This window comes from Paramisgurnus dabryanus, chromosome 3, assembly GCF_030506205.2.
Source record: "Paramisgurnus dabryanus chromosome 3, PD_genome_1.1, whole genome shotgun sequence".
NCBI classification, from domain to species: Eukaryota; Metazoa; Chordata; class Actinopteri; order Cypriniformes; family Cobitidae; genus Paramisgurnus; species Paramisgurnus dabryanus.
The window spans coordinates 50,120,883-50,138,310 of NC_133339.1; the positions used below are offsets into that span (position 1 = coordinate 50,120,883).

The 17,428-nt window shown below is 36.5% G+C and overlaps 1 protein-coding gene across 1 annotated transcript; it reads right to left on the reverse strand.

Annotated features, from left to right (window-relative positions):
* Positions 1-4,509: 4,509 nt before the first annotated feature.
* LOC135761078 (uncharacterized) lies at positions 4,510-7,098 on the reverse strand. Its single transcript, XM_073814178.1, has 8 exons — positions 6,683-7,098; positions 6,558-6,590; positions 6,013-6,078; positions 5,856-5,921; positions 5,692-5,751; positions 5,441-5,611; positions 5,291-5,362; positions 4,510-5,209 (listed from the first exon to the last, which is right to left on the reverse strand). Exons 1-8 carry the CDS (start codon positions 6,891-6,893, stop codon positions 4,572-4,574), a joined length of 1,317 nt encoding a protein of 438 aa, XP_073670279.1. The 5' UTR covers positions 6,894-7,098; the 3' UTR covers positions 4,510-4,571.
* Positions 7,099-17,428: the final 10,330 nt, after the last annotated feature.

Genomic DNA, 17,428 nt, shown 5'->3' on the forward strand with positions numbered 1-17,428 from the left:
TCACCCAGTCTCCCAGCGGTGGATTCCTCAGTTGGCCTTCGTCCATTGGAACTCTCTCCCTGTCTACGCACAGCGGCAACTCTCTCCCTGTCTACGCACAGCGGCAACTCTCACCCAGTCAAGCACTGCGGATCTCTCTCTCTTTTTGAATCTTCTGGACATTGACTCTTTTAATAAATACGTTTTTTTCCTGCAATTGGATCCTGTCTCAGTCTCCCTCTCTAAGCCCTGACATACGCATTGTCAAAATAAAAGGTTTCTTGAACATGTTATTCCAGTGCGTGTTTCTTGTCTTGCGAGTGTTCATCATATTTATTGATGTGGGAAAAAAAAGTTTGTTGTTTTGGGCGATCAGTTTCAGTCTCTCTCTCTATCACCATCCGTTATCACCCAGCAGACAACCCCCAGTGTGTCTGGACAGCGGTGTTCAGCAGACCATACTGTTTCTAAACCTCTGTGTTGGTAAAATAAATGTAATTCAGTCCCCATTGACAAAAAGTGAAAGGTTTATTTTAGATTTCAGGCTTCATTACTCAGATACAGATTAAAGCATGTTATCTCTTATTTGTAATTTAAAGAAACTTAGAAGTTTTAAGACATTTCATCACACATCCTATGACGACTTAAACCCTTCTGTTAGCCCCTTAGAGGACAATAAAATGGGTGCAAATATTATTTATCAAAGTTTGATGTTGTTATAATCCAGGTTGTCACTAACGTGACAACAATCATTTCTTTAAAGACAAAACATTTAACAAATTTGACATGGCACACAGAGACTTTTTGTATGATTTTGTTAAACATTGTTGTGTGCATCCATAAAGCTAACTATAACCACAACACCAGATAGGACATGGTTCTACATAACATTAAAATCACGTACTTACGTTAAATAGGTAAACCTTAATTTTTACTAAATAAAATAAAAATATACTATTTGAACATCTTAACTGATATTAGGTTAGGTTTAAGATGAATCAGTGTCTATAGCTTTACGATTTACAGCACAAAACCCCCAGAGGATATGGGGTGTGTGTGTGTGGATTGGCAGTTATCACGTGGTAGGGACCAAACGACCAACGCTGCGGGGGTTTGTGAAGCGAAGAATGAGGTCTGTATAGATGAGAAGCTATCCTTCTGAACACAGAACCTTTACCAAAAACTTAACCCCGGATTAACACATCACAGAACAATTTTGAACAACCGTGCCGGATTCGCACACACCAGAAACAAACAAGCAAGCAAAGTTTTCTACGAAGCTACGGATTCTTGAAAAAGATGGCACAAAGATCATTCGAACGACTTCGCAATGGTCAGATGGGGTATGTATACGGTACCGACCTTTTTAAAGATATGCTTAAGAAGAACTACAAGTGCGAGATGACCAAGCTACTATGTACTGTGATATACAAAGATGCCAATGTGTGCCTGCCTCCAAATTATTGCGAAGCTAACGCCGAGTGTGTAACCAGACTCAAGGAAAAATCAGATGGTGTGAAAAGTATAGATGACTCTCTCAATAACATGGTTAAGACGCAGGTCCAGGCCCAAGAGCAACCCAGTGTGATTATTAGAAAGGCCCTAGAGATATTTTATGAATGTGACGAGGTCGAGTTGTACGTTGTCAATATCATAATTATGATGGCCTTTGTAATTGATGTATGCATTGATATGCTTGTAAAGAAATGAGAAATTAATGTGTGTGAAATCATAGAAAATGTCGTAGATTTCATGTTTGAAAAGGGTCTTGGTTCATGCATGCACTTTCTATGGTATCTAGACAATATCATAACGTTTAATGATGATAATTAAAAACCAATCGTGTGAGCCAGTGACATATCTTACGATAGTTTTTACAGTTGTTTTCTAGTTTTCCAAAAGTTTCAATCTGTTTTATTTTTACTCAACATTATGATTGGCAATCCATGTCCGTCAACAATTGTATACTTTAGCAAAAACTACGTTCTAGTAGTTTCAATGTATGGTCACTGTGGTTATCTACATTGAATTTGTTTACTACTTATGCCTCTTGTATGTTTTGCTGTACCGATTTCATAAAAACAAAAAATATGCAAGGATTTTTGGTCTTAATGTCTGTGTTGTTACCATTAGATACAATCATTATAACATTTAGACATCTTGTTCAGACAACGTGTGACATTGATCATTCTTCATATGTTTTGCAACTCCACACAGAGAAACGTGAAAGATTAATAGAAATTACATGTGGCTACATCACATGTCTTTCAGAGGCATAAAAATAAAGTCAACAGTGTTAGTATGGGAAGCTAAAACAGCACAGGCACGATCTGATCCTAATTTTGTTACCTGACGGTTTTTTTGTTTGTTTATTTTAGTTTAACTCAACACTGAAATTTTAGTTTAAGCACACAGAAATGCAAAGATTTTACGTATTTCAGTATTCATGTGCACATCACATTGCGATTTCAGTCTCAACTAGATCGATGATCTATCAATATTAGGTACAAATGTTTTTTGTGTGCATGCTATGGTTTCACAAAACATCCATTTACATTCAAAACCTATGGATTCATTGCCTTAAAGTTGTCAATTTTATTTCGTACACATCAACAGCACCAGAATTTTTTTTTTGAATGTGCAAACGGTTTAACTTCGTTTTAAACATGTTGTGTGGTTTCGGTCTAGATATTTTATAGAAAACTTCAGAACATGACGGGGTTTTAACATTTACCATAATGATGAAGCATTTTACTTTTAAGTGTCTCCCATGAGTATGTATTTGTGTGACAAATAGTTTTGATTGTTTGGAAATTATATATATGCAGAGAAACGCAAAAGTTTTGAACTTTAACATATTTTTATATGGGTCCTGATTTTTAAAAGCAGTAAGCTGCAATGTTTCTTACACACAGATCTAATCACATCACAAGTCTGAATGTTTAATAACATAAAAACCTTTTTTGTAGATCTCACACAATACTAATTTCATAGGATGTATATACGGACATGTCGTGTATGCAAGGGTTTGTTGGCGTATTTTAGACACAAGCTGTTTATTTTAATCTTTAAACATCTGCATGATTTGTTTAAGTGTAAACCTTATGCCAGTGACTTTGTAATTTATCTTGTTTCGTTTCTATAGGTTATGTAACAAACTCTTTATCGCTTAAGTTATTGTGCAGTAGCCATTAGATAGTTAATTACTTCAGAAAATAATATCACAGATCCCCTGACAGTTAGTACATCATACATGTTGGTAATCTCTTGAAAATCGTTGCTAGAAGATTAAGGGAACGCCTCAACCCTGTGTATGTTTTAGATTTACTAAATCTTTCACCGCGAAGATAGCAAAAATGTTTGAAACTGTAAACTTGTAGAATCATCAGTGGCACCATAATACAGAATGCTTAGGTTTTTATTTAGTAATCCTTTTAACATAAAACTTGAGAGTCTGTTGCATGCAACAGCAATGCGATGAAACACGCCGTGACAAAACAGTAATGTGTGTTAAAACCTTGTAAATTAAGTCGCAACCAACTACAACTTGGTAATGTCTGAAATAGTTTGGTCACATTTAAAACCGGTACCATTAGATTGAAGACATCTATATGGTGGTGAAGGTTGTTTTGCAATTACTTAGCTTTAACATTTCGGCATCGATCCTTAGTGTCAGTTCAGGCAGAACAACTTTTGTCATACACATTTGTTTAAAGATTAAAATAAACACCTTGTGTCTAAAACACGCCAACAAACCTTTGCATACAGGTTTTTATGTTATTAAATATTCAGACTTGTGATGTGATTAGATCTGTGTGTAAGAAACATTACAGCTTACTGTTTTTAAAAATCAGGACCCTTATAAAATTATGTTAAAGTTCAAAACTTTTGCGTTGTTTCTCTGCATTCATATAATTTCCAAACAATCAACAACACATACTCATGTCATGGGAGACCCTTAAAAGTAAAAATGTTTCATCATTTTGTAAATGTTAAAACGCCGTCATGTTCTGAAGTTTTCTATAAAAATATAGACCGAAACCGCACAAACATGTTTAAAACGAAGTAAAACAGTTTGCACATTCTAAAATTTTTTTGGTGCTGTTGATGTGTACGAAATAAAATTGACGAGTTTAAGGCAATGAATCCATAGGTTTTGAATGTAAATAGTTGTTTTGTGAAGCCATAGCATGCACACAACCAACACTTAAAACATTGTGGTGCAATCTGTGGATAGACCCTGGTCATGAATATCTTAACATTCGTTACTTTGGAAATATTCTTGATATATCAGAGAATGGTTTGGTACTGCAAGCCACAATAATTAAACAATGCGTAATCATCTTAAGAAGAGATATTTGGGAGTTTTTATTAATGTTTTCAAACATTATATCACAAATAACAAGCAATACCTTCAGATAATAAAAAATCAGTAAAAACAATAATAATAATAATGAGTATAAGAAACACCAACAAGGTATCAAAAACATGTATAAAACGGATTATATAAACGTTGAAAATTTTCCTGCTGTATCTGGTATTAAGAACACTCAACGGTATAAGTTTAAAACGTCAGAAAACGGATTTGTCACTTACAAAGTCGGTTTTTTTAACAGAGTGATAATTTCGGTGATTAACTCAAACAGTTTTCTTCGCTCTGTATCCTGGTTTGAAAAACCGTAGACTACAAACTGCTTAAACTGTGTATAATCGTACCAGACATAATGCAAAAAGTCTTTGAGCTCTTCTAGAGTCACTTCATTTCCTGTGCTGCCCGTGACCTGTTCATCATCCGCAAGTTCGTTTCTATAGGCCTGTTGATTACCAGGCAATGGCTCCGGGTCCTGTTCGGACGCCGCGACGCTTCGGATCTCAAGGGTCGGAGTCATGACAGATGTGTACAATTCTGTATCCTCAGAATCAATCTCTTCTCGATTTAGTTGTACCACAGCAGTGGCCTGTTCGGAATCCACGGTTCTTTGGACATCGAGGCTCTGGGTCAAAACAGATGGGGACAATTCTGTATCCTCAGAATTGTTGTCTTCTTGATTTATGTGGATCACCCCTAACTCTGGGGTCTGTTCGGAAGCCACAGGTGTTTCTTGAACATTCATGGACTCTGATGGTGATTGCGACGGTGTAGGTAGTTCAAAATCGCAAGCGTCCCATGCGTTAATCAGATCCTCATCCCAATCTACAAAGCTCTCTACTATGTCATGTGTGCTCGACCCTGCAATCAGATAAACTCTGTTATTAAAAATAACAAAATAAAACCTTTTTGTTTAAAACATCTCTAATGCTGTATAAACACCTTGACCAGATGTTCTAGCGTCAGACTCCAAAGGTGCTACATTATCGATAGCGATGACGCTGGCATTCAAAACTGTAAACAGATTAATGTGTTATTAGAAATCACTTTAAAATAAAACAAACTGTTTAAAGACCATTTCTAGATACGTACCGGGGGACGCACTCTGAGCCGTTCGTTGTCTCTTTGCATCAGCATTTCGTAAAGTTGTATGCTGTCCCCTTGGGAGGTGATCCGCAGCCTGCTTGGATCTCTGTCTTTTGCATGATCCATGGCCACCCCGTATTGTGTGGGGTATATTATCCACCAGGATAGACAAATCCGCTGCAATACCAGAGGCCAATTGTTTAGCTTATAAATAATTAACTTTATTGTAACTCGTCAGTAAAAACACCTTTACGTACAGAGCGGTTTGCGTATCCCAGATCTACCATCGTTGTGTCGAGTAGTCGGAGCACAGACCCCTGTGAAAGATAGACCGTTGGATCGTAAGCACCGTGGCATCATTTACACGCACATGCACACACACACACACACACACACACACAGACACGCACAAATGCCTTACCGTTCTCGTTAGTTCTGAGAAACCCTGATGTATTGGGTATGCTATCCAGGAGGTTAGACAAATTCACTACAATGACGAAAGAATTTTTTTTTTTATTATTATTTTTGAAAACAGACCAAAATGTTGGAACAAAAAAAAGTAAAACACAAATACGCACCGAGTGTGTGGAGACCTGCAACTCCCCACACCACATCTCGATCAGATGATCTAATGTTGTTATGCACTGTGAAAATAGTTGGGATGTTCGTAAGATACTTTGTAACCAACACAGACACACACACACACACACACACACACACACACACACACACACACACACACACACACACACACACACACACACACACATTCTGGTTTCCATGTTTTGTGGGGACATTCCATAGACGTAATGCATTTTATACCATACAAACTGTTTCTATTCCCCTTACCTACCCCATTCCCTAACCCCAACCATCACAAAAACCCTTCTGCTACTTCACATTTTCAAGAAACATCATTCTGTTTGATTTATAAGCTTGTTTCCTCATGGGGACATCAAAATGTCCCCACAAGGTCACAAAAACACTGGTATTCCTATCTTTGTGGGGACAATTGGTCCCCACAACGTGATAATTACCAGGTACACACACACACACACACACACACACACACACACACACACACACACACACACACACACACACACAGAGATAAACAACTTACAGTTTTCATCATTAACCGCTGAGGTCCCCAATCCTGAAGGAATAAGAGTGTTATAGATTTAATTATTTATTTATTTTATGTAAGTAGATCATTTAAAATTATATGTAGAAAACGTTAAAACATACCTGACGACATATTTAAATCACAAATTTCAGCTGCAACATTAGCGTAGTCGGGGTCGTTCAGGGCTCCTATAACAATAACCCCTGATATGTTATCCGATCCTTTGTGGGTTTTTTTTTTTGTAACACACAACATATTTGAAAAACAATACAAACTTTTAAACACACTCACCAGTAAGGTATGACTCCATTTCTTTTCTAGACTTTTTAACATAGACTTTCTTGCTGCAAGTTCCAATCACAAGTTTTCAGGGGTGTTAAAATACATTCTGAGTGGGGCCTTACTTTATACGAAGCTGGTAAAGACGAGAGATCTGGTTTGTGTCAACTGATAACAGTTTGTAAGCATAATTGATTCTTGATTGTCTGTAGAGAAACTTATGATGTTACAAACAAACCTTAAAAGACCGCATAAAATACGCATGGTTGATTATATTGCTTTAGAGACGCATATAAAAAACACAGTCTCACCCCATGTCGTCAATATTTGACGACACTTGACCATTCGTCATATGTTGACGCGAAGGGTATACCTTTCGCGTCATTTTTTGACGAACTGGGGACTTCAATACTATTACGTCCGTTGCATTCTCTTTCCTATTTTCTTACCATTTTCGCGTCGGTTTAGGTATAGATTACGCAAAATTAAACAGTGTACGCGAAATTAAACAGTTGTCACCTGGCGTTGGGGTTAGAGTTAGGTACGCGAAATGAAACAGTTGTCACCTGGCGTTGGGGTTAGAGTTAGGTTTGGGTAGGGATGTCATCATGTAAATCTAACCCTAAACCGACGCGAAAATGGTAAGAAAATAGGAAAGAGAATGCAACGGACGTAATAGTATTGAAGTCCCCAGTTCGTCAAAAAATGACGCGAAAGGTATACCCTTCGCGTCAACATATGACGAATGGTCAAGTGTCGTCAAATATTGACGACATGGGGTGAGACTGGGTTGAAAAAACATGTGGGTACTTAACCTCAATGCATGTCTCTGCTGTGTTCTAACTAGTTTTAATGTAATGAAACCACCTGCCATTGTATCAGTGAGACGAATATCATGAATTATTTGTACCATTAGGGTCCAGACAGATAAACACCTTGTTTTAACCACAACATATATAATCATATATATAAACATAAATACACATAGACGCGTACGATTTTAGTATTCATATTGTATACAAACCACAAGATGGGGTGGAATGTTTTAAGCTTTAAAAAAGTTTGTTTTTAAAACCCCGCAGATATAAGTACACATCAGATCACCCTGGTGCACACATTCACATGTTTTAATCAGAGCCTTGGTTGAAGAAGTCCCTAAATCTAAAATATACATTTTACTTTGTCAGTGTGCCCCCTATTACATTTTTCCACTACAGTTTTAAAAAGACACTAGTTTACAACCCGCCACCTGCTGTGAACAGCCATCATCATCTCACACACACACTGTCATAAGATCAGCATCAGAAACTTTGTGTCTGTTCAGAAAATAGACTAGTTCGATAGAAAATATCAGAATTAAGTTTAACCACATACAACCAAAATATTTGTTTCTTGCGTGACTTTAAAGAAGTCTCTTGACAAAACAACCGTAAATATCAAACTATATTTGTCATAGACGCAGTCAATTCACCTAAAATCTAAAATAATACTTTATTTTTGTCAGAGCAGACAATATAAGACTCGTTGTATAATAAACACATTTTCACACATGTTGATGGGATGCAGACGTCTTTAATCTTTTAAAAGTTTCTTAATGGTAGATATGAACACGCATCCGCGTTTGTTCTCTATTGTAAACGCAGGAACGCAATCTAATGGCGTGAACAGAATATTGTGCATGAAAAGATTAAGATTTTATTTAGATTAAAATAAATACCCTTTAGTCTAAAGAATATAGTATTGATGGGACCCCTGTGATTTTGGCACAGTTCATTGCTATACACGTACTGTGTATTTCATTAAATAAAATTGTGTTGTTACAAACTTTTAGATACTGCATTGTTTGGCATAAAATAGGTTGTGATCTAAAATAAACCTTTTACTTTTTGACAGAGTTACCATATTACATCTTACCACTACAGTTTTAAAAGACTCTAACTAGATTACAAACCGCCCCTGCTGTGAATTATCTATCACACACTGTCATAAGATCATCATCAGAAACTTTGTGTCTGATCAGAAAAATCAGACTAGTTCAATAGAAAATATCAGAATTAAGTTTAACCAGATACAACTAAAATATTTGTTTCTTGAATGTCTATAAGAAACTTTTGACAAAACAAACGTTTATATCAAACTATATTTGTCATACACGGCGGCACTTCACCTAAAATCTAAAATAATACTTTATTTTTGTCAGAGCAGACAATATAAGACTCATTGTATAATATACACATTTTCACACATGGTTTTAAGAATCATTTAATTGAAAATAAACACCGTAAGATGGGATGAACACGTCTTAAAAACATTTAAAAGTTTATTAACGTCAGATATAAGTTCTCTGTCACCATCGGTGCACGTATACACATGTCTTAATCAGAGACTTGGTTAAAGAATCCCCTAAATCTAAAATAAACCCCTATTTTGCCATAGTGGACAGAATTACATTTATTAAGGTTATTTTAAAACGGCATATATGAACACTCACCCGGCGCTTTGTCAGGCACCGTCGGATCTTTAATACGCGTGAAACTATAGAGCAGGTCATGAAAAGATTCACGGAACTCATGAACCGTTTAAAATTTTATTTAGTTTAGACTTTCTTCTAAAGATTGTAGTATTGACGGCGCTGAAGGTTATGGCTCAGGTCATTGGTTAAACTATACACGTATACGGAATATTTAATTAAATATCTTGTGATGTTACAACCAAAAAGTTTTAATCAGAGCCTTGTTCATGATTTGTTTAAATCTAAAATAAACATTTACTTTTTGTCACCGTAATGGTGAATTATTTTACCAAACATTGAGATTTAGAAATCTCTACTCGTTTACAACACACACCCACAGTGTGACACTCTGGGGTGAGACGCGCACGGGCGAGTAAGGAGGGAGGGAGAGAGATGCAGGCGGCAAATGTCAAAACACAACCTGTCAATAAACACGAGCTGTCATTAAACATGACAGCATACACTTGACATAAAACACACACAGGAAAAACAACCCACTAAATGACATGTCATAAAACGATTACACACTCGCTGTCTAAAGTAGACAACTTGTACACCGTTTGATTGATTGTCCCGCCCCCTGTCAAATACGAGCTGTCAGAACACTACCTGTCAGGGGGTGGGGGAGGGGGTCATAAAAGTTTGACGAATGCTGGCCCGTTACAACTACTGCAGTGGAGTGAGTCTTTGCAGTTTAAGGCTAAAATAAATTACATACATTGGCTTTACACATTCTATGCTCAGTACCCTATAATGATAAGTGATAATAGTTAAGTTATGTGCAAACGTATACAGTATAAAACTAAAAATATTACGATATCATAGGCATTCAGACCTTTCATAGATGGCTGTCTGCTTTTTAGGACAAATACATTTATGAAATTGCCATTGGTAGACTTCAGCCAAGTTGTACATCTAAAATTAGAAGTTCAAGATGGCGCCGGTGCTCATGGCATGCCGTCTACCTGCTGTGTCTGTTTTTGTGTTATTTTTGTTATTAATAACCTGTTTTAGTCAATATGCATCTTCATTGGTTATTTATGACTGGACTCAACTGTTAAGGATCCAAGCGACTGTGGATGCGGCTTTTAAAGATGATTTTAAGGGATCGGGCTCTATCCCTCCGTACCTGTTGGAGAACATTCCCGTGCACCTGTACCGCTCCTCCCACAGTGTTCGAAGACGCCGATGGAGGAAGCGTGGAAAGCGCGGCAGTGTCATTGTGAAACTGAAACGGGCCATGGGTGGTAGAAAATGCAGTGTTATATTTCGTACAGGAGCAACGCTTGCGGATAGAAGAGATGTCTGTCGGCGCTTTATGACTGGCGTGCGTGTTTGGATTTACCCGATTAATCTTGATGGCCCGGCCTTTGTGAGAAACTCGGGATGGTCACGCGTCTGTACTAGAGGCATTGAGCTCCGGAATCTCCGCTCTGTCTGCATCGAGCGGCAAATGACCGAAGAAAATGCCATTATGCAAATGGCTTTACTCAATGTTCGGTCTGTGGGAAACAAAACTTTTATACTCAACGATTTTATTACGAACAATAAACTGGACTTCCTCTTTCTGTCGGAAACTTGGTTAAAGGTAGGAGATCTTACGCCGTTGGTTGATCTTTTACCACTGGGTTACTCCTATTTTAATTCTCCTAGGTTAACTGGGCGAGGTGGGGGCCTTATGTCCATTTTTAAAAATGATATTGAGTGTCGGACGATCTATAATGAAATGTATAATAGCTTTGAACTACAAACGTTTCAGACAATATTGACTAAACCTGTGTTAGTGGCTCTTGTGTATCGTCCTCCAAAATCAAATAAGGATTTTATGAATGAATTTTATGACTTTGTGAGTGGGCTGATTACAAAATACGAAAGCTTTCTTATTATTGGGGATTTTAATGTGCACCTGTGCTGTGGGCAGGATGCGGTTTCTAGAGACTTTGTAAATATGATTGACTCCTTTGATCTGGTACAGTGGGTCAAAGGGCCAACTCATAAGCTGGGCCATACATTGGATCTCGTTTTATCTTTTAACTTGCACATCCAAGACATTATGATTGATGAGGTTGTGTTTTCGGACCACAAACCAGTGCTGTTCAATGTATGTTTTCATAAGAATGGGAGGAAAAAACTGCCAGAAAAAATATGGTCACAGAAAATGAATTCCTCAACTGGTGCTGAATTTTCTGCTTTGTGCAAAGATTATGGTGATTCTATTTTATCTGAAATGGCCTTGATGAATTTAAGTGTTGATGAGTCTGTGGAACGGTTTAATTCTGTCTGTTCTGATATTTTAGATAATGTTGCCCCTCTCAAAGCAAAAAGTGGTCAAATTAAACATTTGCCATGGGTTAATGAACCACTACGGGTACTTAGACAACATGCTAGACAAGCTGAGAGGAGGTGGAAAAAACATAAACTACAGGTCAACTATGAGATTTTCAGAGAATCGTTAGAGACATTTCAGATGGCCTCTAGAGATGCTAAACACAAGTATTACTCAAATGTTATTGCTCAACATGTGAAGGACCCTAAAATTTTATTTAAGGTGATAAACTCGGTTATAAATCCTATGCATACTAGGTATCCTGATCCCTCTATCTTGAACTGTGAAGACTTTTTGAACTTTTTTGTTTACACTCTACAATACCGAAACTACCGGTAACTCCGTCTTGTGACTTAGCTGTGCCTTGCAGCACGGAATGGAGAGAATTTGATCTCATTAGCCTTCCAGCTTTGGCGGATATTGTTGCACATCTCAAGCCATCGTCTTCTAAAGGTGATGTTTTGTCACCTCACCTTTTTAAGCAGATTTTTACTAGTGTAGGGACTACGGTGTTGAATCTAACAAATAAATGTCTTAGCGAGGGCATCTGTCCAGCAGTTTTGAAGTAATGCTACAGTTCTGCCGTTACTAAAGAGGCCTAATTTGGCAATAGAGGATCCAAATAATTTTAGACCGATTTCAAATCTACCTTTTTTAGCGAATGTTTTAGAAAAAGTGGTATTTAAGCAGCTTCAAACATATATAACTATAAATTTAATTAGTGAGCCATTTCAGTCTGGTTTTAAGTCCTGCCACAGCACGGAGACAGTGCTGGTTAAAGTGTTAAATGACATCTTTGTCTCACTGGATAATGGCAGTAATGTCATTCTAATTTTGCTGGACCTTAGTGCAGCGTTTGATATGGTGGACCATGAGACTTTGATTAATCGCCTAGAACATTGGGTTGGCCTAAAAGACAATGTTCTCAAATGGTTAAAAAATCCTATCTTACGGACCGATTCTTCTCTGTCAATATTGAGAGCTGTAATTCTTCAAGCTCACACCTTCCGTGGGGAGTTCCCCAAGGCTCAATCCTTGCTCCAATCCTTTTCTCGCTTTACATGCTACCTTTAGGGGCTATTTTTCATAAATATAAAGTGTCATTCCATTGCTACGCTGATGATACTCAGATTTATCTACCTGTGAGTGAGTTAAATTCAAGCTCAATTGACGCTCTATTAGCATGTCTTTACGATGTTAAGGATTGGATGGCTGCAAACTTTTTGAAGCTTAACGAAAATAAAACCGAAGTTATTGTGTTTGGGCCAAAAAAGCATGAGGTATTGCAGTGCTTAAATGCAACTTCTTTGACCGGTTTTGTTAAATCTAATGTGAAAAACTTGGGATTTGTTCTGGATAGTGATTTAAAGCTAGACAGACAAATTAATGCTGTGGTGAGATCTTGTTTTTTTAATTTACGTCTGCTAGCTAAGACTAAACCATTCCTATCTAGCTCAGACTTTGAGAGAGCAATCACGTCCATTGTTTTTTCAAGAATGGACTACTGCAACTCCCTTTATTATGGAGTTGAGGCCCGAGCACTTATGCGATTACAGAAAATTCAAAATGCTGCTGCTAAGATGATAAAGTCAGCAAAGAAGTATGACTCTCTGACTCCCTTACTAATTTCTTTAAAGTGGCTGCCAGTAAGACTTCGCATTGATTATAAAATCCTGGTACTTGTTTTTAAGGCCTTGCACAATCTAGCCCCTGTGTATCTGTCCGGTTTGGTGAAATTTTACACCCCTTCTAGATCTCTTAGATCTGAAAATCAATATCTACTGTGTACTACCAGGACAAAATATAAACATCGAGGTGATAGAGCTTTCTCGCGAGCAGGCCCTAAATTATGGAATGACCTTCCCTATGCTATTAGATCAGCCAAATCTTTGTACTTTTTTAAGGTTGTGTTAAAACAACATCTTTTAAATTCAAATGGAGAGCATTTTTAAATGGGTTTATTTTAAATGTTTTTAATGTTTTGTGTATGTGAGTAGGATATGTCTAAACTTGTCTTGTATTTCCTTGTTCCAAATGTTTTGTCTTTGAGTGGTGATTTGTAAAGCACTTTGGGCAACGTGAGTTGTATTAACAGTGCTATATAAATAAATAAACATAAACATAAACATACATCTGAAAGATCTTGACTAAAAAAACATAATAGCAAATGGCCTGAATATCAGTGTGGTGCTTCAGGTTTTTATTTTGAATAAATGTACAGTTACAGTAGTTATAACGTTTCAAAAGGAAGCTTTGTGTTTAAGACTACTGTAGGGGTTTTCCCAATATTGATAAGAAATAAAGCATTTTCAAACCAATTGCTTTTGTTTTATTTTCAGATCCATTGTGTTTACTCGGGCATTGCATTACTTGTATTAATACAAATAAATAATACATAATAAAATTCAACAGTACAGATAAAGCTTTGTTTATTATCTGTGCTAGGTATAGATGAACTGCATAACTGAGTTAAATGACACAAATTAAAATAACTGTATGCTAAATTTACATACATTATAAACTGATGCTTTAAGCTCCAAAGTATCCAGCAAGCTGCACAAAATGAAACTAAACATATCTGCCAAAAATCTCTTAAATTGTGAATTTCCATTAATAGTCCTTTATTGAGCCAATATTCATATTCTGACAGCATACAACACTGCATTACTTTCTTGCATATGACTTGTGTGAATAAATAGATACACATAATATACTATAGATAATATTGGACACATAAAGGAGAGTGGTTTAAAGATGTTAAATCTCTAGCCTGTCTCTTGGTGTGTCAGCCAGAACACAGAAATGGATCAAAGTAGCCCGATTTAGTGCAAAGGTTTATTTATCTCCACATATATTGTTGATTAAGCCGACAGGCAGGGTTGTAGAAAGGCTACATGTGTTTAAAACTGTACACGTGCCTTCCTTTTTTATAGGACCTGTTGCAATAAGACCACGTTATATTGTGCCAAAAAGTTTGCAATATAAACGTAAATACAAATATTTAAAAATGCATTTAAATCCGGCACAAAAATGCCACTGTGCGTGTATAATGAGCACATTAAAAGCAAAAGTATTCATATAACGGCATTTAATGTCTCGTATTACAATAAATGTAGCTCTTTTGACTTCACATAACAGCATAAATTCATTAATAAACATATAAAGAAGCAGGATTGATATGCAAACTGTACTATTATTACTTAAATAAAGGTAATATTACTGAAGTAAACTTTGAGGTAAATACCCTTTCTTAAGCGCTAACCGCTAAGTTTAAATAAGCTCAATAACAGTAGAAAAATTAAATTTTCTCTCAAAACGGACTATAAATGCCAATAATTATATTTAAAGAAACTGTACATGTATACTTCACTATCTGTGAATAAACAAAAAGTTATCTGAAATTATCAAAGCACATCTGACGGTTATCCATCTTCACCTGCACGATCACCTGCTTTGAGTCGCACCGAAGTGACGTCAACACCCTCTCTTCAACTTATTGGCTAGAGGAGGAGCTGTCAATCTAAAACTAGCGGACCAATGGCGACACTAAAAGTCTGCCCTGATTTGCATGAAACTCTAGCTGCAACATTTGAAAATGCAAGCGCAGAATATGGAAATAAGAGCAAGGGAAAAATAGTACAAGCATAGAAAAAAATTTAACATGAGCAGAAAATATTAGAGAGAAGAAAAAATGAATAATATAAACAAAGAAAACGTCATTTTGTATGCAATTTGGATAACTTTGCATTCGTTTTTCAGTTTTGTGCAATATAACTTTAAATCTGTTTAATGTTCTGATTTGCGCTTTTTATTTTTTTATTCATGCATATTATTTTTTAATCCATGAGCTCAATACATTAGGCGGGAAATGTATTCCATACCGTTGCTCCCATTCAAAAAAAGAGAATCAAAGAAAAAATGCCAGCTCCATGGTATGACCATCATACTGCAGCCCTTAAAAAGTAGCTAGAAAAATGGAAAGAAACTACCGAAGCACAAAGTTAGAGGTATGGTGTTCAGCATGGAAAGAGAGTGTTCAACACTACAGACAGACTATAAAAACCGCCAGATCTATCCATCCCAGTACGCTTATTAAAGAAAATCATAACAACCCTCGTTTCCTCTTTAGCACAGTTGCGAAACTGAATAGAAACAAAGAACAAACAGAAACCAATAGTAAACTCCAACACAATAATAACGACTTCATGAACTTCTTTACTAACAAAATTATGTTTATTAGGGAAAACATAGAAACTACGCAAGCAGCCACCACTCTACCCAATAGTACATTTACCACTAGATTACCATACGAACATCTTGAGTCATTTAAACCTACTACAATAGAAGAGCTCTCTAAATTAGTAACGTCATCCAAATCATCGTCCTGTATATTAGAGCCTGTTCCCACAAAATTACTAAAAGAGGTATTTCATGTAGTGTCAGAAACAGTACTAAATATCTTTAACTCATCTCTAGAATTAGGATACGTTCCAACAGCTTTCAAACTAGCAGTTATTAGACCGCTCATTAAAAAATATGTTACCTCTAGGAGACATTATCAGGAAACATAACATAAGTTTTCAATGCTATGCGGATGATACCCAGCTTTACATCTTGTCACATCCTAGCAAAACCCACCAGTTTGCTAAGCTAACAGACTGCATTAGTGATATTAGGGACTGGATGGCACATAACTTTCTTATGCTAAACTCCAATAAGACTGAGATACTTATTATTGAACCAAATCGCTCCAAACATAATATGTCAGAAGTTGCCCATAGATGGCTGCACGGTGGTGCCATCTTCCAAGGTTAAGAATTTAGGTGTAATGTTCGACATCAATCTATCTTTCGATAGTCATATCTCCAAAAATACCTCAAATATCTCAAAATCAGATCAGATGCAGAAAAGCTTATCCATGCTTTTATGACCTCTAGAATAGACTATTGTAACTCGTTACTCGGGGGATGCCATGCAAATCATGTAAACAAGCTACAGCTGGTTCAAAACGCCGCCGCAAGAGTGCTTACTCGATCTAAAGCAGTGTTTCTCAAACTTTTTCAGCCCAAGGACCACTTTATCTTCCAATTTTTTTTCTGAGGACCACCTAACAGAATCCCACTCTAACACTCCCCGAAAAAACAACAAAATAGGAAGGATAAGCTAAGTTTAAGTTTAATATGCAACTGTTTAAAGTCAAAAACTAATTTTTTTAAACACAAATGCAATGCTATGTTCAGAAATTATTATATGAATTTTATTTCATTTGAAAAAGTAAATGTGAAATGAGTTGCAGCTTAATATGAACAACAAAGTGCACATGTGAAAAAAAATGCAATTCAACATAGTATAACAGCCTAGGTCCCACTTAATGTCATTACAAAGAGCCATTAGTTTAAAACTGAGATAGTGGGTATATGAAGTCTATGGTTGTAACTATGGTAACAATAAAATACTGAAAAAAAATTTCGCCTTAATGCCCAAAATCACTGAAATTACAGGGATTTTACACATGAAACAAAAACTAGTACATTACAAAACTAATAGATCTGTGGATTTCAGCTGTATTCAGTTGACGCTTGATCTTTTATTTTGACTCCTCTTTGGTTTAGCCAACCGATCAATTTTTACGTTAGTAAGTAACTATCACAGTTTCGCAAGTGCATTAAAAATCTACTTAAATAAGTGACGATTGTATAAACACTTGCCTAGTTTAGGTCATCTTTTGGCGGACCACTGGGGTGGTTTGGC